The sequence below is a fragment of the Antechinus flavipes genome, chromosome 3 (genome assembly GCF_016432865.1).
Source record: "Antechinus flavipes isolate AdamAnt ecotype Samford, QLD, Australia chromosome 3, AdamAnt_v2, whole genome shotgun sequence".
NCBI classification, from domain to species: domain Eukaryota; kingdom Metazoa; phylum Chordata; class Mammalia; order Dasyuromorphia; family Dasyuridae; genus Antechinus; species Antechinus flavipes.
The window spans coordinates 432,314,491-432,338,880 of NC_067400.1; the positions used below are offsets into that span (position 1 = coordinate 432,314,491).

Below are 24,390 nucleotides of genomic sequence, written 5' to 3' on the forward strand. Positions count from 1 at the left end.
TTGAACAATTTGTATGTGGATTTTGCAGTTTCAGGAGATTTGTTCACCAAGAAGTATTACTGTTTAACATTGGGATGTTGCTGTTGCTTCATTTTTGGCTCTTTCTCTGGCCAAGCTTTTAAATAGCAGTTTACCAAATTAGCTTGAATTGAGTGATAGTTTAGTGTTGCATACTAATGAGAACGAGGCTCCATTGAAATTAACTGATGTTCATCTTTACACAAATTAGAACTTAGAATTATTAGAGGTAAAGTGGAATTTTTATAATTCACTTTTTGTTATATTGATGTTTCCTTTCTTTTTGTCTTTTTTTTTTTAAAGTGATGGACACTAACATATTTTTAAAATTCATAATCATTCATTAAGCATTTTGATGTGAAAGGTCCTGTGCTAACAGTATTTTTTAAATGGACATTCAAGTTCTTATGTTATTTATTGACTACATATAAACATGTATTAATATTCACCAAAAATCTTGTGGATGATGGGAAATTATTACAAGAAGAATAAAATTTTCAAAATACAGAGAGTCTTATTTTTGGTCCTTATTTAAGACTTCAAAGATTATATCAAAAAAGGAAATTGCTTCATACAGATACAGTTCACTTTATATTCTTCCTCAAAAGAAATCAAAGCATTTTTCTTGCTGTAAACTAATACTTCAATCATATGACATTCCAGAAAATTAAAAAAAAAAAGATAACTAAGACTGGGGTAACTGAATTTAAAAGAACATAAATCAGAACCAAGGACTGTTCTCCTCATGTTAGCAATCTTTAGGGATTATTAGAATAAGTGTTTTACAAATAAGTATCATCACAACTGTTTCAGAGTATTAAATGCATCCTTATCAATCAGATATTTCTAGGACACTTGTGACAGATCTTGTAATAATTAAGACAATTTATCATTACAGCTTTCTCAATCAGATTTTCCATATTTTTTAAATAGGTCTCCCATCAAATATTAAATTCTATACATTATTCTCTACATTTTCATAATTTACATGTATGTATGCATGTATAAGTGTGTGTATGAAATCAACTCAATTTTTCTTGCTTGTTTACAATTTCATTTCCCTTGTTGTAACTAATCATTGATAAATTTCACTGTTAAGAACACCAGGGCTTAGAGTTATTTTGTTCTCCAGCAAGCAAAATCAAAATGTCCGTGTGGTTAATTTAAAATTCAGTCTAAAATTAAGGGTCTTGTAATGACTACCATAGAACCTAAAATTACACTGGCATTTGCATTTCCCTAAGGAATTAAAAATATTCCTTTTTACTAGATGATGACGTGCCTTTCTACTCTTCCATTATAGAGGTTGCCTAAAGTGCCATCATTAAAAGTGAAGCAGTTTTTTCATGTTTCATTAGATTTCTAACAATTCAAAAGTTACAGTGTTTTTAATTTTATTTTCTTTACAATTTAATATTCTGTTGAATTTCTTCTTTTAAGAACTAATTAAACTATATTACTTCACATGACTGCAGCTTTTAAATTATCTTTCTCTTATTTGTTTAACTCAATTTTTTATTTTATTTCTGTCTGAATTCCATTTTGGTTACTGGCATTCTTTTTGGTTCTCCTTTGTTATTCATTAATAGCCCTTAAAATAATCTATTAATTTATGACTTCCAATTTACTAGTATTTTTAATTTCTAATCTGATTTCAGTTATCTCTTTCTTGTTCTATAAGTTTTCTTTTCTCTAAATAAAATATTGTTTCATGCTTGTTTCCAAAAAAGAGAATAGCAAAAGAAAGAGAGAAAATGGAACATGGAAGAGAACCTTTAGAACAATTCTGAAGAATTAAGAAGAGGAAATACCAAAGGGTTTTGTGAAGGAACAGGAGGGGAAAAGAAAGAGACAGTAAGTAGTATCTCAGAAGTCACGTTAGGTATAATTAGTGCCTGACCACTGGCATGGTTCTTAAGGGAAGGGAAATTAAAAATAAACTCATCTCTTCCAATCTCTTAGTGCTACTGTGGATCTGATTATAGTTGTAATTACTTTTTTCAGTTCTTATGGATTCTATGTGAATTGTTTGGTACTTGTGGCCCTGACTCTATCCATATACGACATGATCACTGATAAACATTTTCATTCTGGGTTAGATCTGATTTATGTTAGTTTATGTTTAATATTTTAACTAAATGATATCCAGTTGGGTCATTTAACAGAAGGAAATTTTGCTACTCAATAAGAATATGTATTTAGCATACTTTGAGTTGATTCTCCTGAACAAAGTCTCTTGCCTTGGAGGCACTCACTGTGGTCAAGCAGCCAACCACTAGAGAACTCCTGAAGGTCTATATAAATTATTTTTGTACTAAGGTGAACAGGAAAAAAATGTTAATACCCTGTCTGAACCTTTATTCTCCTACCTCAATGAAATATTGAGGAGTTTCAATATCTATTAAGGAAAAATTAACCAAAATTTTAGGATAGTTCTCTCACCATATTCACCTCAGTGAAAATATAGAGGTGAAAGAAATAAGATCAGTTACTACCAGGTAAGAGCAGGATGGTTATTCTATTGTGTTTATTCTCATCACTTTTCCTTCTAAGTATTTAACAGTTACCTTTTTATTATCTAGGACTTCTACATAATCTGATAGATATTTTTACACCATCTGCTTCCACTAAATTCAGATTCTCCAAATCAAGAAGGTCCAAGGACATATTTCCTCTAAACTACCATATGATACTATTTCTACTCACTTTGATCTCTTAGTCTCACAATATGCAATATCCCTCCTATGTGAATATCAAGATAGAAGGAGAATATATTCAGGAAGATATGGTGAAAAGTGTCTGCTCAGGGAGATTCACTTGCTTAAGGATTTTGAAAAGGTCACTGGATTGATGACCTTTGAAAAAGCAATTTGGGTGTCATGGTAAGGGCAGAAGCCTGGTTACAAAGGATTAAGAAATGAGAGAATGGTGACAAAATGACAGATTTGAGTACAGGGAGTTTTTTTTTAAAGAAACAGAAATGAAAGAAAGGACAGAGATAGAACTAGATGAAGTAGATGCATCAATAAAAGAGTTTTTGGGTTGTTTTTGATTGTTTGCTTTTTTGTTTGTAAAAAATCAGGGACACCTAAGTGGATAAGAAGGAGCTAGGATTGAAGATGTATGAAACAAAAAAATAACTACTGGAATAAATTATATCCACATACTTATTTCTTTAATTCTCACTTTCAAAAGATATACTTTTCAAATAGTGTTTGTCAATTATTTTTGTACCTCATTGCTTTAAGAAATGGATTTATTTTAAAGTATTATTGAATAAAATCAATATATTTTCTATAGTTAACTCAATTCAAAGAATGAATGTTGATTGTTGTTCAGTCATGCCCAGTTGTTAGTGACTCAATTTGGTGTTTTCTTGTAGATAATAAACCTGTTTGCCATTTTCTTTTCCAGTTCATTTTGCAGAAGACAAAACTGAGGCAAACAGTGTTAAGTGACATTGTACAGCTGGCAAATATCTGAAGCCAGATTTGAACTTAGATAGAAGAATTTTCCTGATTTCCATACCAATGCTGCATCCATTGTGCCACCTTGCTGCCATATGAATGTTTGTTGGATGCAATAATCAAAAGAGAAAAAAGAAAAGGAATGAATGACCAATGAATTATTGGAACTAGGCCCTAATTCTGGCTCTATCATGAATTAACTATGAGATACCAAAAAAAAAAAAAATTAGAATTTTAGAGATAGAAAGAAGGAATGTTAGGGTTCATTGAGTAATACAATCAGAAACTATCAGAAAATTATAGTCACTGAGGTCACCTAGTCCAAACCTTTACTCTACAATACATTCAACAAGTGATCATAGAATTTCTATCTGAATGTATAAACTAACTCAGTTTTTTTTATACATAGCTCTATTATAATTTCAAATATGGTTAATTGATTTGGATGTTTACATGACTGCTACCAGTTAAGTGGTTTGATTTCTTTAATATTAAATGAGCAAATATGCATTTTAATACATCATTCTTTTAAAAAATATGTTATTCTGAATTTATGAAATAAAACAAGCATTTGCATAGCATAGTAGAATAGAAAAAAATGATTGTACATGAAACTTTTAGTTGATAATATGAAGGGAAGATGATGGAATACTTATATAATAGATAATTATGCAGAAGCTAGGGGTAAATCTTGATAGTTAATATTAATAATGTTGCTCTCAAATGAACTGAAGTATAGTCTATCATTACCTATTTATAACAATTTTTCTAAGGTTCTATTAAGATATTTTCTTGAATACTACATATTTGGAACTCTAATCCTTATTATCTGATATTTTTATAGATTTTTATTCAAAAATAATTTCTTATATAGCTTTACAAAAAAATCAACTTAACGAAAAATAATAATCTTTTCTTAAATTTTATTTTCAAGGATTCCTTAAGAGACTTAGAGATGGAAGAGTTTATAGCTGTGATCTGGCATTTCCTTGATCATACAATGACCCTTCTTTTCCAACTTGACTAATTACCATTCCTTTCCTGATAGCCCTTCACACAGAAGCGAACATTGGATCTTAAATAAAATGTCTTTGTCCTTCATTGACCATCCCATATTTCTATCTGGATCACTTGACTGATCAAATTAACATTTTATAATTTATTATATTTGTCTCAAATTCTTTCAGACCAACTTTCTTGTTTTTCTAATAAGATTTTAAGTATATTGTTCAGGGATCATGTTGTATACTTTTTATTTCCTTCAAGGTACCTTGAAAAATTTTAAATACTCAATGAATCATCAAAAACTTGTTAAATGTCCACAGTAGTATAAGAAAAAAAGTCTTGAGTATTCTACATAGTAATCACTATTCTGTGGGTTCTCAAAAGCTAAAGGATCAACATATTTTGAATTTTTTTGCAGTCTATTTGATTAAGTAAAATTTTCACATTTAGAAAGTTCTTATGCCCTAATAAGTAAACACTTGGCAGCTATAGCAATCTAAGCAAAAATTTGATAAACGTCCATCCTCTTTGAATTAAAAAAATTTAAATTATTCTATTATTCAAATTTTAATTCTCCATCTCATACCTGAACAAGTCTTCCTTTTCATAAGATAAAATAGGCAAGAGAACAATCATAAAGATTGAAACTTTTCTGCCCCACTTTCTTTCAAGGAAATTTATATGTAAAGGTATCTGCTGTATTTCCTATTTTAAACTCTAAACTCCAAAACAAAATTGATTACTTAAGGAAGTACATAGAGAAAATGGCAGAATATTGAGAGTTCCATAAACTTGTGATTTTTTTTCTACAAAATTTGATTATTTTCAATGGTAAAGTGAGGGAGAGGGAGATTTCTTACCAAAAGAAGGAGATTCCCGTCCATCTTCTAATCCCGAATCTCTTTCTCTATCTCTCTTTCTATGTTTATGACCACGATGTCTATGACGTCGGTGACTCTTTCTTCCTCCCAGAGGAACATGGACTCCAATAAACAATGTACGGTGACCTATGTTAAGAAAATAAGTGCACAAGTTAAATTCTGAGATTGTTCTGAATACAGAAAATTGCACAGGGCAAATGACCTCAAATCTAAAGATCTCATTATCACATGTGAAAAGTATTACAAAATCCTAACAGAGGCAGACAAAAACAAAATTAAAATCCTCACAGTAATATTAATCTAATGTAACTCATATATAAAATTCCATGGTTTCTAAATCTCATTCAAGGTATATATACTACTATAAATTTAGCATTTAGGCTTCTTCTAATGGTCTACCATTCAAGTAAAAGTGAAAAGCTTGTAATGTGCACAAAAACCTCCAGATTCCACCAAAAGGGGGAAATAAATTCTTGGGGAAGGAAATTGGAAGAAACTATTCATTTTTCTTTTCACAAGATCTAGATGCTGCTTCAGATGTGTCTTGAAGGGATACTTGGAAGAAAGTATTAAGAGGGTTTAGGTAGAGGTGATAGGAGGTAGCATCATTATCATAAGCAGGGAAATGCCTTTACTTGGGTCAGGGAGAGTACATGTAAAAGACCCCCATAAATGCAGCTCCTATTACCAGACTAGCAATTATAGCACCAACTGAAATCTCACATTCTATAGGAAATCTTCCCCAATTTCTCTAATTTTATTCAGTACATTAATTATTTCCTATTTATCCTATACAAAACGTTGCGTGCTATTGTAAATTTCTTGAGGGCAGGGCCTATCTTTTGCCTATTTTTGTATCTCCAGAACCTTGAACTGTGCCTGGCATAGAGTAGACACTTAAGGAAGGAAGGAAGGAAAGAAAGAAGGAAGGAAAAGAAGGGAGGAAGGAAGGAGGGAGGGAGGGAAAGAAAGGAGGAAAGGAAGAAGGAAGGGAAAGAAAGGAGGAAGGGAGGAAAGAAGGGAGTACAAAAAAAAGGAAGGAAGGAAGGCAAGAAGAAAAGAAAGAAGGAAGGGAGGAAGGGAAGGAAAGGGAAGAGGAAGGAAGGAAAGAAAAAAGAAAAGAAGGGTGGAAGGGAGGGAGGGAGGGAAGAAGGAAGGAATGAAGGAAAGGAGTTTTCCAGTTTGTGGGCCAGCTTTACTCAAAGAGGTTGTTATTTGTCCTTCGTTCTTGAAGAGGACCATGACATCAGGGAGGTGATGCTATGACATGCAGGTGAATTGGATTTCAGTGAGGGAGGGCTGTGCAAGGTCACCTGCCTCATATTCCCCTTCAGAGCCATCTGGGTCCAGGATGACTGAAGTTGGCCTGGATGCAATGGGAGATCTTGGCACTTTTAAGCTACAATTTTCAATAGATCTCAGTTTGACAGAGGCTGTGCCCATCAAGCAATTAAGGTTAAGCTAGCAATTGAGGCAAAGAATCTCCTCTTTTCACCTAGGCAAAAAAAAAAATCATGTAAATAAATAAATGAATGAATCTGGGAGGGGAAGACCTTTAGGGTTTCTGGCTAAAGCAAAAATGAACGCTATTTACATTCAATCTGAGTCAACCAGGACTTAAACAATGACCGGTCTTGGCCTGGGACCTACTGGTGGCCAATCAATATTTTTTTTTTCTTTTGCATCCCAAAATATCTTGGGATAATCCTGGCTAGATTTCTTAAGGACCATACCTTAAACCAAAACCAATCTGATTCTCATTGATTGGCCACCAATAGTCCCAGGGAAAGGGAAAGTTACAAGTTGGGGGTCTTAAGGCCAGAATTCACAACAAAATTTGTGAGAATTTAAAAGATTTCATATAAAATGTATTTCAATATTTTCAATTTTAGAAAAACTTAACTAGATAATTTTTGTACTTGGTAAACAAACATGCTCATTTAGAACTATTTACATTTCCTCTGTAATGAAAAACTAAGGTGTCCTTATGAAGCAATATTGTCTTTGTGGCCATAAACTTTGCTGGGAAAGCTTGGGTTTCATTATTCAAACAATGTGGGTGGAAGTGTGTTGCTGAACAAAACCAGCAGCTTCAAAACATTTTAATTATGTAAGAGGGTAGCCCATAAAGTAAACAATTCCTTAAGGTGGGCATGGTAAGTATACATTGAATGTTTATATAATGCCTAAAGAATGCACTGAATCTGAGGTGGGAAGGGGAGGTATCATTGTGACTAACAGAGAGATTCTATTCTCTTTTATTTAGCTTTTATTTAGATGTGGGGAAGGGGACATGTTTTCTGCTATCCAAAAGAACTGTGTCATTATGGTAGGATTTTTTCTCTCTCGTGAAATGAACATAACCCAGCTAGCACATAATTACTGTGTTGCCGTAGCCATTTAGACCTGCCAATCATTTGAAAAGGTCAAGTACATGAAGCCGAATAAGCCACGTGATCTTTAATCACTGAGAGACTACCAGAGGCAGAAAACCCAGCAAGAAACCATTTGTCACAATAGATCAAAGAACCTTGAGGCTGACAGAAATTCTCTTCAGAGAGAGAAATAAGAGAGAGAGGAATATCGGAAGAAGAAGAGAAATGGAGAAAGAAAAGATAAGCTAATAATAACACATTCAAGGCATATCTTCCCCTAGCAACTAGTGCAATGATTATTATATAGGACTCTCCTTGAAGTCAGAAAGACCAGCATTTGAATTCTACTCATGACACAAGCTTGGAGTCAGGAAGACTTATCTTTCCTAGTTCAAATCTGGCTTCTGATGCTAGCTAACTATGTAATGATGGGCAAGTCACTTAACTCTGTTTGCCTCATTTTTCTCAGCTGTAAAATGAGATAGAGAAGGAAATGGCAAGCCACTCCAGCATCTTTTTCCAAGAAAACTATAAATGGAGTCACAAAGGATTGAACAGAATTGAATTGCAACAACAAACAAAAAAGTGTCAAACATGGGTATATAAATACAAAAGTGAGACAATAAATGTAGAAATATAACATTAGTGTTCAAAATATAATTTACTCAGTTTCATGATAATCAACTATTCAAATGTAGGGGAGAAGTAATAAGAACCATGGGATGGTTAAAGAAAGGCAAACTAATTTTTGTTTTAAAAATTTCAATTTTATCTCACACATGATTTTCACTCTGAATTTAAGTTCTACATGGATGTCAGGTATTATTATTAATCTCCATTTTTCAGATGAGAAACCTAGACTAAAAAAGACCTAAATGATGTGCCTAATGATCACAAAGCTAGAAAGTGCCAGAGCTAAACTTAGATCTGAATCGCCTGTTTCCAAATCCAGCACTATTTGCAATGAATCACATCACCTCTTGGGTCCCTTACCCATCTTGAATTCCAGCCCAGGGCTTTTTCATCTCTACTGTGCTGACTTGCCCTAGTAAATTATTCTAATATTTAAAAAAAATTAGAAATGAAGAGCTACAGGTTTCACACAAAAGATGCCATGTTGGATATTTTTTAAAACTAAATACTATAATTGGCACATGTGTAAGAAAACATGTTGACAATAAAATGAATTTGATTGGATAATAATTCTATTTTCTTTCTCATTTAGTTTGTAAAGTTTCTAGAGCTCATTGTCTAAAATTCAGCATCCCAAAATGAATTTTTATAGAAACTAGAATTTTTTTTTTAACAGATAATCTACAAACATTTGTGCTAGTCTATGGTCAGCATCATGGCAAATATAGAGAACTACAAAATGCATTTCCTGCCCTCATGATTCTTATAAACTAAACTCAAAAATTTTTAGAATTGGAAATGACCTTAAACACTATTGAGTCTAATCTCTTATTTTCAGTTCGAGGAAAGTAAATCCAAAAGAGATTAAATAATTTGTCCAAGGTCACTCAGCAAAGCAGAAGCAAAGCTATTATAAAATTTCAGGTCTCTTGAACCTAGGAAGTCTCCTGCCCTCCCCCCCTCTTTTTATTGGAAAAGGAACTAAAATATGAAATAACAGTAAGGTAAAAAAAAATCCCAAAACTAAATTGTGTGGTAGAAATTATAAGTTCTGTAGGAAAGATGATGAAGTCTGAGGAGACTTTAAAAAATGCTTAATGGAGATGGCTACTGGGCCTTGAAAAATAAATAGATTTGGCTGGGTGAAAGGAAGAGGAAAAAGCATATCATTTGGGGGTACACACATGAGCAGAGAAACAGAGAAAGGGAAATGAGAGTACTGAAGAATTAAAATGTGATATATTAGTGAAGTCCTTTTGTTCCTTAAAAATCTAATTTAGGAGTCATCTTTTTCATGAAGTCTTTGTCTATTCTTTCTCCTCCTACACATATTACATGTGAAAAATCTCTCCTTTCTAAGATTTTTCACCATACTATTCCTATCTTTTATATTTCTCATTATTTGATCATTCTACTATTTGTTCGTGTTTCAAATTCACTAGCCATTAAAATCCAAGGTCCTCAAAAGCAGGAATGATCACTTTTTACCTTTTATTCCCAGTGCTTTGCAAACAATAGGCCCTCACACATATTTGTTAAGTGGAACTGACAGGATATACACTTTTAAAAAAATCTAAATTGTACCATTATTTTAACAAATTTTTTATTGGGGAAGAAAAATGCTTTCCTAGATATGTTTTTCATGAAACACAAAATATTGTTTAGTTTAATTTAATGGTATTTATTGAATAGTTCTATAATTCTGACAAAGTGTAAGTTTTAGTTTTATTCTAGGAAAATGGGTTAGAGAATGAGTAACACAATCAAACTCAAAATTATTGTGATAATTTAATTTCTGCAGAATCTCTCACATTCTTTAATTCATATCAGAACGTGTTTAAAAAGCTAACAGCATGATATTTGAAAAAATGGATGAAAGTTATGGGCAGAATCTGAGAATATGAAGAGTTAAGAATGATGGAAGGATTTTTCAAGGAAAGAAAATTGGGAAATCCATAAGAAAACATGATAGGAAATAAAATAAACATGGGGTTTTTTTTGGAGGGAATCTAGAGAAATAAAAGAGTTAAAACATCTGTAAGGAAAAATTAGGAAGCTTGGAGTTACTGAAAACATAATTACAGATGAGCAATAGATAATTTGGAAGGAAAGGGAAGAGAAAATTAGGGGGATTCTACCAGATGAGTTGTACAGGATGTGAAACACAGAGTTAAGACAGAAAAATAAAAGACACATGGGAAAGCTAGCCCAATTAAAAAGGAGTTTGGAAAAAAACGTTAATATGTGATTGTAGCCCCAAAGAAGAGCAGGATATACAGAGCACCTATACTACACTAGGGCAGAGAGGTAATACAGAGAACAGAGGTCCAGAACTGGAATCAGGAATACTCCTCTTCCTGTGTTCAAATATGGCTTTAGACAGTTATTAGCTGTCTGACCCTAGGTAAATTATTTAACCCTGTTTGCCTCAGATTCCTCCTTTGTAAAAGAGCTAGAAAAGAAAATGGACAACTCTAGTAGCTTTGCCAAGAAACCCCATGATCAGCACACTATCTACTGTACCACATAGTTACACTTAATTTTTCTACAAGATTCTCTAATAATCTCATTCTTTTATTTTTATATCTTATCTCACCTTACCCTAAAACAACTATATGAAGATTCCATAGATAACTGCACCAAGAGTCAAAGTGACTACTAAGTCACTTACCTCTATGGTTATACAGCAACTAAGTGCCAGAGGCAAAATTCAAATCCGTATCTTCTTTATGTCAAGTGCAGCACTTTCATCTCATTGATTTTTACTACTGCATGCCAATCCTTTACTCTTCCTAGATTGATTCTATTCTACTCCCCACAACATCATCTATTCTAGACTTTTTCTTCAAGTCAGTTACACTGTATTTTCCATTTCTTCTTTGATCTTCTGATCAGAAGAAAACTTTCCTCAGGCTTTAATGAAAAAAAAAAATTGAAGTCATCTCTCAAGAGAGCTCCTTCTTCTCAATGATTTCAATACTTCAGTTCTTAACATTATCCCTAGTTCTTTCCTTTTTTACTTCAGTCTCAAAGGTGAACTCCACTACTTGTGGTCTAGATCCCATCTATTCTCATTTCTTTTAGGAATTTAATCCTTTTGTTGTTCAGTTTTTTCGGTTGGATCTTACTCTGTGAGCTCATGGACTATAGCATGTCATGCTTTTCTATTCCCCTCCATCTTCCTGTCTGCCCAAGCTTATTTTCATTGCTTCCAAGATATCATTTGTCCATTTAATCCTCTGCTAGCCTCTTTTCCTTTTGCCTTCATTTTTCCCCCAACATCAATGTCTTTTCTAATGAATCCTGTTTCCTCATTATGTGGCCAAAATATTTAAGCTTCAGTTTCAATATGATTCAATCTCATTGTTGCCCAAGGGACTTTGAAAAATCTTCTCATAGATTGAAGCATCAATTATATGGTGCTCAGCTTTCCTTACAATCCAATTCTCAAAGCCATATATTGCAACTAGGAAAAAAACACATTTTTTTACTATATGAATCTTTTTCACCAAGGTGATATTTCTTCTTTTCAGTATTCTGTCCAGATTTGATATAGTGTTCTGCAACTCTGGCTTCTTTGTAATTTCTAAGTTTTCTCACGTGCTGCCCTCCCCCACATACTCTGAATTCATCCATTCTGAAAAAAACTTTTCCTTGACCATACAATGCCCTCAAGTTGTTATGCAATAATTTTTTTCCCTTTCATAGCCAAATTCATTAAAAAATTTATCTATATTCATTTATTTCATATCTCTCTCTCCCACTCACTTCTCAATCTCATATAATTTGGCTGCTTTACTGACAACTCTACTCTTCTCTAATGATCTCTTTACTGCTAAATCCAATGGCTTTTCTCATTCCTCTTCTTTCTTGACTACTCTTGCAATACCAGTCACTGTTGCCTGTGCCATTCTTCAGAATACTCTTTCCTCACTGAGTTTTCTGCTTTGTTGTAGTTCTCCTACCTGAATAATCTGATTAATCTTACTCTGTCCTCTTATAGGATCGTCATTCCTCTTCTCCCCCCCCCCCATCCCATCCATATACAAATACTCCCTAAGACCCTGTTCTAGTCCTTTTTTTCCTCTATCATTTCTCTTGACTATATCATTGGGTTACCTGTCTTTAGTCATCATCTCTAAGGTGACTCCCAAATCTACATAAATCTCTCTCCTGAGCTCTAATCCCACATCTTCAAATGCTTTTTGTAATGTCTACTTGGATGTGCCACATGTCTCAGACAGATTTCATTTTTTCCTCTAAATCTACTCTTGTGCATAATTTTCTCTTTTTTTTTCTGTCAAGACCATGTACATACTTCTGAGTTCCTATGTTTCTAACCCTTGTCATCCTTGATCCTTCACTTTGATTGTTCTCCCTATTCAATCAGACACCACATCTTTCACATCTTTCCTCTCCTCTCCACTCAACATTAAAGTAGTAGTCCCCATATTATTTCTGCCTAGACAATTGCAAAAGAGCTTCCTGATTGGTCTCCCTATATACACTCTTTTCATTTTCTGATGCATTACACAATCAACTGCCATAGTGATATTTTCAGATCATATCATTCTTCCTTACCTCAATCATTTATGAACAATTTATGACTTACCCTGTTGCATCTCTGGCAAAATATAAACTTCTCAATTAGGCATTCACAATTTGACTCCAATTACCTAGGATGCCCCTCACACACTCTGCTTTCTGCCAAACTGACTTCCTTGCAGTTTCTTAAACACAAGACTCCATATTTTTGCATATGCTGTCTCCATACTTAGTAATCTTTCCTTTCTCACCCTGACCAGCTGAAATGTTATTCCAAGATTTAATTCAAATACCACTTCTGACAAAAGGCCCAGATTTCTTCAGTTTTTAAGAATTTGTCCCACCCTGAATTTATTTTGTATTTGTTTGTTATATATTTTGCATTTAAGTATGTGTGTGTGTGTGTGTGTGTGTGTGTGTGTGTGTATACATGTCTCTCCTCTATGGCATCCCTTCATGAGGGAGTTTTTTTTCTTCGAACCTTCAGCACCTAGCACAGAGCTTGACTCATAATAGGCACATGACAGAATATATCAAAGGAGAAAACACAGAGGATGGAATAAATGCCACCAATTGCTTGTCAGGAAAGAAATGGAAATTGATATTCCTCAAATATCTCCTCTCAATCACTTTTTTTTAAAGCCAAAAAACTTAAAGCTTTGCTTTTCTTTTATTTTAAATAGCTCTACTAATAGAATATTTTTGACAGAAGAGATAGAAAATGGAATTTGTATTTTATATCATACAAATATTCATATTCCATTTCCTCCCTACTGGTAACAGCATCAAAAAAAAAAATCACAGATTCCAATTGCTGGAACTTTCTAGCAACAGTCAAGACTAAATGAAATGGGGCAGGATACTTTTATTGCCTTTGATATTGTTCTGGAGTAACCAATCTTTTCCAGAACTTGTATGTGACATACCTTTAATATGAGTCTAAGCAAATATTTAAAAATTTCAAATATTTAGTTATTAAACAAAGCATAGTAAGGATTTCCCTCTAAGGAGCTACATTCCAAAAAATGACTTCTAGAACCACAGAATTTCAGCACCGGAAGGGATAATCTCCTCATTTTATAGATGAAGCCAGTAAGGCACAGAGAAATTAATTGACTTGTTAACTGCTTACACAACCAACTGTAATACAGCCAGTCATGGAACCTAAGATGATGTTCAAGCCATTGCTTTTCTCTACCAAATTTTTCTGACAAGGTGCATCTAATTATTCTAGTCTTTATTTTGGCATTGTAAACACCATCTGCTAATTTTAATGATGCTGTCTGCTACTGCATTCTCCTATCCCTACTAGATTAAAATGAATACTCATTATAAGTGCACATTTCAGGAGGCTTGGTTTATTATTCATTTATTCCATGAATCTAACATCTTAGACTCTTGAATCCTCTGACTATCTCAGTTTCCTCATCTATAAAATTGGGGAAATAATTGTATCTACTTTGCAGGGTTGTTGTAAGGATCAAATGAGATAATATTTGTAAAATATCTTGCAAACCTTAAATAAATATTATTATTATTACTAATGTTATTATTTATTATAATTATAATCATGTATATCTATGGAAAACTATATATAATATGGAATTTAATCATGTAATAGCTTTCCACTAAAGTGAACTCATTTCCAGATGAACCCTAATAAGTCATTCTTTCTTTAGTAAGACCCTTGTATTTGGATGTATATTTTACAAGAACATAGACTAGCACAGAAAAAGAAAAAAACAGGGAATAGGAATGGATAAAATTCAATGGGATGGAATAAAGGGGATGATCTTATTACCTTCTAAATTTTATCATGCAAAAGACTAGAAGTCTGGAGGTTCAATGGGAAGACAAAGAAAGTAGTCATTTGTCTTAGTACTCACTCCTTTGTGCCATTTCTCAGTTAGCAGCCAGTATGTGATTCTGTCATTGCTAATCCCTCCATATTTTCCTTTCTATGCTTCCTCATCTTCTGAAGTTCTGACTATTTAAAACATCCCTGGCCCATATTGATGGATTTATATGTACCCCTTCAGAAACCCACTAATCTGATTTGATTTCCTATTTCCTTTGGTGTTTTCATCTCCCTTCCTGAGATGTCAGGGAAGGCGTGATCACCTTTTAGGTGGGGTTCTCACCTCCTTGAGAAATCAGGGAGGTCATGACCACCCTATGTTCTAAAACAAAAGAAAGGGGGAGATGTTGGAATCTTTACAAACTGCTAACTAATTAGAGTTGATCTAATCTTACAAGAAGATGTTTCCTCCACTGCCTCCTTTAATGAAGGGGAGGAAATAAGCATTTATTAATTACCCACTATATTCTAGGCATTGTACTAATAAGTACTCTACAATACTTAATTTAATCCTTACAAAAACCCTGGAAGAAAGATGCTACTATTATTCCCATTTTACAGTTCAGAAAACGGACTGGTGGCACCTAAGTGGTTTGATAAGGGTTACACAACTAAGTATCTGAAGCTATATCTGAATCAGGTTTTTCAGTACTCTATCCATGGTGATATCTAACTGCCTCATGAAAGATGTGGTATTACTCTCTGATAAGAAAAGAGTCATAAACAATTAATGAACAATAAAAACTTATTAAGCATTTATTTTGTGTTAGATCACTATTCTAAACATTGAAGATAGGAAAAACACAGTGAAAACAATTTCTGTCCTCCATGAGTTTATAGTCTAACGATACAATAAAATGTATATTTGGCACAAGGCTTAGATCTTTTCTTAACCTCTCTGGCTTGGTTCATTTACTCATGTTGCCATCACACCAGCAGCAATGGGAATCCTAGAAATAGTCTACTAAGAAGTGAATATGACTCAAATGTTCTTAGGATCCCAGTGAATAAGCCTGTTGGGGATGGAATATAGTCCTATTACTTTTTTTTCCCCTGATGTCCTTGAAATGGGTTTCTCATTTAGACAAAATTAATTACCATGATTCTATTAGTTTTTGAACATTAATCATTTAAACATTAAACTATAAGATAAACCAGGGACAATTATAACATTACATTTGCTCAAGAGATAGCAAATGTACTAATAATCAAAATATCACATCTACATATAAACCTGGGTCACAATCATCTACTAACATTGGCAGTATCCGTGGAGAAATGTGGGCATACACAGAAATCTAGCAAAGAGTCACATGAGTAAGGAATACCCATATGTTCAGGGGAGCTCACGACTCTGTACTGCAGGTTTTGTTGCCTTTGGTCCCTTTAGAAACAGTCTGTCCTACACAAAATCATTTCTCTGATAGCTGTTCCCTTTTTAGTCTCCATTTCTCTTGTGCTGGGTCAATTTGTACCTTGCTGATGAAACAGTGACAATGCTTAATAAGACACTGAGAAAACCTTATACTTTGTTGTGATAAAAAGGACCCTCAAACCAGAAAGCTACAAAGTTCCCAAGTTGCAGCAATGCAAAGGTCAGCCAGGTTTTCACTCAGTAGTATTCTGTGTCCTACAATCAGATTTCAAAATCTTGTTACAAAAAACACAGATCACATTAAAACTTCCCAGTTTGGCTCTGGGGACGAGGAAAACAAATTCTACCAATTCTTCACTCAATGGGACTCTATTTTTTCCAACAACTATATCTTCATATCAAAGCCCCTGGAAAAGCTATCTTCTTTCTTTTCCCACTCAGATCAGAAAGTAAAGCACAGAACATCTAGGGACATATGGGAGTCTTTGCCATTTTCAAACTGTAAATAATGCTGAAATTTGAAAATTTAAACTGCAATTCCGTTAAACTTCCTTCCAATCAAAAGGCTCCTGGTCTTTCCTTGTTTCAATGTGCAATGCTTGTCTTTCAAACTGTGGGCTCCCAATACACAAACTGAATATGACTATTAGTTCTCCCTTCACATGCAGTTTTTTAACTGCTCCTATTCCTGAACTTGTCTCCTGTTGGATTCTTTCCTACTCTAATGGTTCAAGTCAGAACCTTAGGGTAGTCAGAGAATTATCTTTCCTTTTTGAGGTAAAACTCATGACCAACTTTCATTGATGAAACAAATATTTCTTGTTTGGACAGATAGGTGGTACAATGAATAGAGTGCCCAGCCTAGAGAGAATGCATCTTCTGAGTTTAAATTTGGTCTCAGAGCATTATCATTAGTTTTATGGCCTTGGGAAAGTTACTTAATTCTGTTTACCTCAGTTTCTTCATCTGTAAAATGAGCTAGAGAAGAAAATGGCAAATTATGCTAGGATCTTAGCAAGGAAACCTCAAATGGCATCACAGAGTCAGACAAAAGTGAAAAGATTGAACAATACAGTGGAATGACTTCAAGACTAGAATAAAGAGCAAAGGATTACTCATTTGCTCTTTCTGGGCCCCATCCTCATGTGGCTGGCAACCTAAACCAATTCCTGCTCTCAGTCTTGGCTTTCTTTCTAGTCCTCTCTCTCAGTTCCTTTGGTTTGGCTTGGTTCTCCTTTTAAGCTAGAATTAACGGGAAGACAGACTATCTATAGAGAAATAAAAAAAATGCTCCAAATCACTACTATTTAGAGAAATGCAAATTGAAACAATTCTGAGATTTTACCTCATATCTAACAGAATGGCAAAGATGATTTTAAAAAACAGGTAGAAGATAACTTTTGGAGGGGCTATGGGAAATCAGGCAAACTGATATACTTGTGTGGACCTGTAAATGGGTACAATTATGAAAAGCAATTTGGAATTATAAACAAAAATAGTTACTAAACAAGGCATGAGTTTTGACCCAGCATATCTCTGCTAGGTCTAAACCCAAGAGAGAGTAAAGAAAGAAGAAAAGATCCATTATGTAAAAAATTATTTATTGTAGCGTGTGTGTGTGTGTGTGTGTGTGTGTGTGTGTGTGTGTGTGTTTGAGTGATTGTGTATAGGCAAAAAAAACAAACCAAACCCTGAAAACTAAAATGATTGGAGAATGTTATAGAATACTGATCAACTGTAATAAAGAAACAGATGGTTTCAAAAAGTTATGGGAAGACTTATGAACTGATGCAGAATAAAGTGACCAAAACGAAAACAATTTATAATATTGACATTTTTAAAATGAACAATTTTGAGTACTTTCGTAAACTAATGAAGAACAAAATAAAACAGAATAATTTATAGAACACTTAAAAATAATTTTGAAGTGCTGAGAACTTTGATCAATAGAAAGACCATCCATAGCTCCAGGACACTGATGGTGAAATTTTATTTTACTATTTATTTTTTTGTTTATTACATTTATTACAGAGAAATGACAATACATATTTGTATGCATATGTGTATATATGCATATGTATGTGTGCATTTATATGCATATGTATGTGTATCTATACAACATAAACATATATTATATATGTGCATATATATCTATTGGGGAAATTAATTTGATTATGCATATTTTAAGAAATTAATACTCTGTTAAATTTTAATGAGAGGTAGGGAGGATGTCACAGATATAAAATGCTTCATAAACTTCCTGATGAGGTTACTGTATTATTTGATTTATTTAACTGTTTTATTTTGTTACAAAAGAGCTCTCATGAAGTAGAAGTAATCTCTAAATGTATATATAGTGTAAAAACAAAACATCAATAGAACTGAAAGTAAAAAAACATTGAAAAAAGAAAAGTTGAATCAAATGTCTTCCTTATCAGTCCAATCTCTTTTCTCTATAATCAAAGTTCTTGAATTCTTTATCTAATTTAGAGATCCAGATCCTTCTTTTTTTCTTTAACCTTGGATGTTATAAAATATTAATCAATAATTCTCTTTGTTTGCTTTAAGCCTCCAGCCAGAAATTCCCTAGTGAATTTTTGCCACAATTGCAAAATCTCCCAGGCATTTCACCCTACTGCTTTTTCTTTGCTGCATTCAAGTAATGAAATACATAGATCACCAATACATTTATCTCAGAAAAACAGAATTTAAAATAAAAGTGAAACAAAAAGCAAACATACTCTTAAGCAAGAAAAATTCATAGAATAGACATGTTTCTCTTGGGAAAAGAGAGGCATAGGGAGAAGGAGAAATCATTAGCTTTTTGTCTTCTTTGATTCAGTTCAGCAAAACAGAATCCAAAGGGATTTGACTAGTGGCCTGGGAGTCTAGAGCTGTTAATGTCATCTTTATTGCTCCACTTCTATTCCCATGGTGATGTTTCCATGTGTTCCACTATCAGAATTGCCTTCCAGGACAATTTCCTATTCTGCAGCTTGCCTCATGCTAACATGTCAGGGATAAGTGGACATACAGATTTACATTTTGGAAAAATTTAGCTTGAGATGTCAAAAGAATACCCAGGAGCTAATAACCAGAGGAGCTAATATCCAGAAAAATTTAGCTTGAGATGTCAAAAGAATACCCAGAGCTAATATCCAACTGGTAATGAAGGACTTGGAGTTCAAGAGATTAGAATTAAAGATCTGGATATAATAGTCATGCTTGTAAGAATAATAATTGAACCCATGAAAGCCAATGAAATCATTAAAGAAAAAAAGTGAGAAGGATTAACAGTCATATACATACATATATAATATATATATATACATATATGTGTGTGTGTGTGTGTGTGTGCGTGTGTATAAATTTGAAGGCAACTAACATGGCATTTCAACTAGTATGTTGTTTCAGCTTCAACTCTAATCATGTCTGCCAAAATACATTGCCAAAAAAAAAAAAAATGTTTGGACTGTGGCTGTGGTTACATCCTTCATATAACACACATAAGGAATTGTATGCTTTTTAGTATTTTTGTAAATTCAAGTATCATCTTTTCTTTATGAACATAAATGAACCGATGATGCTTGTTACAGAACCTGTATCTGTAAATAAATATTTATAATCTGGTTAGATACATGATAGAGGCCTCTTTCCCTAATATTAGGATACTTGTGTAGTGAAAGGTTTTCCCCCTTATAGAAATTTCTCCTCATTCACATCTCTTTGGAATCTAGACTAGCATTTCCCAATGGAAAGCTGTAAGAATTTAGATCAAAAGGCCTTTGTGATTCTCTTTGAAAAACAACAACAACAACAACAACAACAACAACAACAACAACAACAACAACCCCTTGAAGCTGATCTGGGAAACAGAATCTTTTATTATTCTGCATATCTCTATAACTTTCATTGCTTCCAACTATTTGGATAGGTTGATGGGGGTGAGGGGTGGGGGTAAGAGAGAGAGAGAAAAAGACAGAGAGAAACAGAGACAGAGGGAGAAACAGAGAGAAAGAGAGACATAGAGAGAAGAAAAATTAATACTCTTTAGGTACTCATCTATAATGCACGATAATGTATCTAGTTTGGGGACACATTGTTATATTTCTTAGTAAGACTAATGAGGAATAGTACTAAAAATACCAAAACCTTCTCCTCTCAACAGTATTACATCATAAGGAAGTGACTGGTTAAGAGGGCAGAAAATAAGATGGCTAAAAGAACAAGCAAAAAAGGGCAAGAGAAAAAGATGACTTCACAATACTGAGATAATTGACCAAATCCTATTATATTTCTCATTCCCCATTCATAAAACTGAAGATCAGAGAGCTATAAAAATTCACAAAACAAGATGTAACTCTTCTAATAACTTATATTAATAAAGAGCTTCAAAGTTTCCAAAGCTCTTCTGACACGACATCCTTGAAAAGTAAGTACAGTAGTGTGATTACTATCACCCCAACTGTCCCCATTTTACAAAATAAGAAAATGAGGTTCAGAAAAGTTTAGTGAATGGCCTTTGGCCATGAACTAATAACAGAATCTGAAATCAAACCCAAGTTTCCTGACTCCAAGACAAACAATCTTTCAATAGACAGCTGGTCTTTTTTAAAAAATCATTTTTATTAACATCATTTTTCACTTAAAATAACTCATTAATCTTTGTATTTAAAGTACAAAGGGGATATAATTGTTTTTAAATGAGCTAGGACTTAAGCAACCTACTTTCAGCATCATCCACTTAGACTTCTGGGAAAATTTAGAGCATTGTACATAGACTAGTACAGATAAAATTTTATACTCTGTAGCCCCTCAATTCATATTTGTGGATGATTATGACTTTGTGAGAGATCTCCCATCTGAGCAGTAGTCTTGAAATTGCCCAATCCTACTTAGTTTATACAGGGGGGAACACTGTAGAAATAGCAGGAAGTAAGGAAAATAAAAATGCCATTTGAAAGTAGAATACCTCTGGGGCATAAGCTTAGTAAGGGAAAGACATTTATAACAATTTAATCAAGAAACAGACTAAGCTGATCTCTTTCACAATGTCACCTTCACAGGGCTACAAAACACACTATTAGGCTGTATAATTAAAAAATGAACACACTTAATCAGGCTGGAGATGACTGGGAAACAGAAAACAAAAGTAGACTGTTAATTTCAACCTATGTACTGAAATTCTAAGAGGCTTTGGCCACTTGTGGTTTGTCGTCAAAGTATTAACCATTTTTCAAGCAAAATATTTTGGGATTAAAGAAATCACTTTCCTTGTTTTAAAATTTCTCTCTTTTAATATTTACAGGATTACATCTAATATAATGAAAGGGAATTCCTTTTCTTTTAGTGTAGCATAAGTTTTCTTTATTGATAGAAAATCAGGCATGAATACATGCAAACTCCCACATACATACACACACACATATCTATCTACATATACAAAAGGCACTGTCTTTAATGATAAGGGAAATAAATAACTCCCATTTATATAACACTTTAAGTTTTATACAATGTACTTTCCTTACAATCCTGATTCAGAGTCAGCATGGCACAGTGGAGGGCTGGATTTGGATTCAGATATCTGCTTTCAACCTCAGCTGTGTTACTTTACTACACCTACATGGCAACCTCTTTTCATTTTCTTTACTTCATGCTATTTCTACAGTGTTTCCCCTGGTAAACTAAGTAGGACTGAACAATTTCAAGACTACTGCTCAGATGGGAGATCTCTTAAGAAGTCATAATCATCCACAAATATGAATTGAGAGGTTATAGAGTATATTCACTCTGTTGAGTGTCAATATGTTTCCTCTATGTAGTCCCTTAATAATCACTAGACTGTGGTATATTCAAAACTTTTCTGGACTTTGTAAAATAGAAAAGATAAAATTGAAGATTTTGAGGGTACCAAAAAAAATAATCTGAAAAGAAATAAAATTTGGTAAATTGCACATAGTTGTATACTATATCCCCTTTTAGAGGGGGAGATCCTTGAGATTTGGGACTGTCTTTCACCATTCTGCATATATTCAGGGTTTAACACAGTGACGGAAGCAAAGTAGGTGTTTAATAAATGTTTACTCATTGCATGACTGTAAGTGTTGGATATGACTTAAATTTGTTTGTCTATTCTCCATTTTTTGGCATATATAACTTAAGTACCAAAAATGTTTGGCAGACAAAATGTGTAATTTCAAGTGGATCTTATGCAATTAATTTTTGACATCCATTTAAAAAAAATTTTAAGTTCCAAATTTTCTCCTTCCTTCCTTTACCTCCTCCCTTCCTAAGATGGTAAGCAATTTGATAGAGGTTATATAGTTGTATAAACCATTTTAAAACTTTTTTAAAATTTTTAAAAAAAATATTCATTTAAAAAAACTTTTTTTGCCTGTAATTAATTAACAAATGGGATGTGCCATTTGGAAGGAATCAATAAATAAACACTATCATCAATACTAAATTAAATGAAAAACAATTCACTAATAAGGGCAGAAAGACAAGAACTCGGTCTTTAATATGAAAAGGGAAAAAAAATCTATAATGAAAGAGAAAGAAAATCAATTATTCACTATTAAAGAAAATAAAAAAAGGAAAAGAAAATGAAGATGAATGAAACTAGTACCATGAAGCAATTTGAAGTATGGATATTTATTTTCCAGAAAAATAATTATATTGGAGAAACACAAAATGGCTATCTTCTCATAAGATCAATGATATAGAATTGTTCTAATATGAACCTAGCCTTTATGGTAATAGTTAGGCTCACATTAAAAAGAATTTAACCAATTATAATCAAAATACAGCTTGTGTCAGATTTTGTCTAAATCAGATAAACTATGTTATTGTAATTAATTTTAAGCCAACAATTTAATGTAGATTATTCCTTCTTGGCTACACCATTCCCACTTTCACCACACACTCATATTACTTCTTACAAGAGTTTAAATGTCCTGTTTTTTTCCCCATGGTGAATACCATAAAGTATATTATGCCACTAGTCGTACTTTGCAGTTTAACTAGTCAAAACCAAACCACCACAGCTTGAAAAAAATAGTTAAAAATTCCAGGATCTAGGTCAGTCTGGTGGGATCCACACAAGATTTCTGAAAGTGATCACTTGCAGGTGCAAGTACTCCAACTACAAGTGCTAAATCTCCAACATATACTTTCTCCACTGGTTCCATGACATAAGCTTGTCATCATTATAAAGTGTTCTTTATAGAGTCTTACTACCAAAGTGATAGAATGAAATTTTGGCAACATGTGAACAAGAAAACAAACATAGATGAATCATTGGTTTTTTAAAGATCACTTTAATATTGCAACTCCACAATCAACACTCAGTATTTTCTCATTTTTTTTCAACTGAGATTACCATAGTTAGTGATACAGAGTATATTAGATTATTTTAATGATGTTTGGGAAACCAAAGGAGCATTTCATAAGACTTCAGTTCTATAACATTTTAGATGGTAGGGGGGAGAAATCACTACCAAATGAGGTCTCATTTGGCACAGAAAAGGAGAACCAAGACATTTTCCCCCTCATTTAAATTTTCAACTAAAAATATTTTTTATTATTTGTTAAGGTAGAGTTTGACTTTGAGTTGAAAGAAATACATTTTAATTCAACTGATAGGCCAGGATTCAATAGCTGGTGACATCTATTTTTCCAATTAAAGCTTTAAATTTCTGCAAAATAGGTTAAAGTGCAGCTGAGATTATATTTATACAAATAGATGAAAATAATTACAGAATCCTATATATGCCTTATTTTAAAAGTTTTTGGAATGCAATTTAGCATGTGGTAATCACTAATTATATATTATATACCTATATGTTAAAAGGTATAAAAGCTAGTTACATAGTAAGTGCCTTAATAGTGACTTATATTTATATATTTAACATCATTTATCAAAATTCACATTGAATGGAACAAAAGGTTTGGCAATTGTCAATGCTGTAAACTTACCCATGCATATAACTTGTAAATAAAAAGCTATAATTAAAAAAAATTCACATTGAAAATCAATAAATAATCAATTAATTTACATGAGGTTATTATATTTCTGAATATAATAAGTTCTCATCAAAATATACAGACCTGAAAAACCTGTAAATAGCTGTAACCACCTGGCATTTTTGAAAGATATGTTCAGTTGGACATGTATACTAATATTGTATTTAATTTATACTTTAGCATATTTAACATGTATTGGTCAACCTGC

The 24,390-nt window shown here is 33.0% G+C and overlaps 1 protein-coding gene across 6 annotated transcripts in view; it reads right to left on the reverse strand.

Annotated features, from left to right (window-relative positions):
- The window catches only part of SLC4A10 (solute carrier family 4 member 10), a 366,372-nt gene that overhangs the window by 185,905 nt on the left and 156,077 nt on the right, over positions 1–24,390 (reverse strand). For all 6 annotated transcript variants that reach the window (XM_051986269.1, XM_051986272.1, XM_051986271.1 and 3 more), the window contains exon 3: positions 5,351–5,497. In XM_051986269.1, coding sequence (XP_051842229.1) covers positions 5,351–5,497 — 147 coding nt within the window. The remainder of the gene's footprint in view (positions 1–5,350; positions 5,498–24,390) is intronic.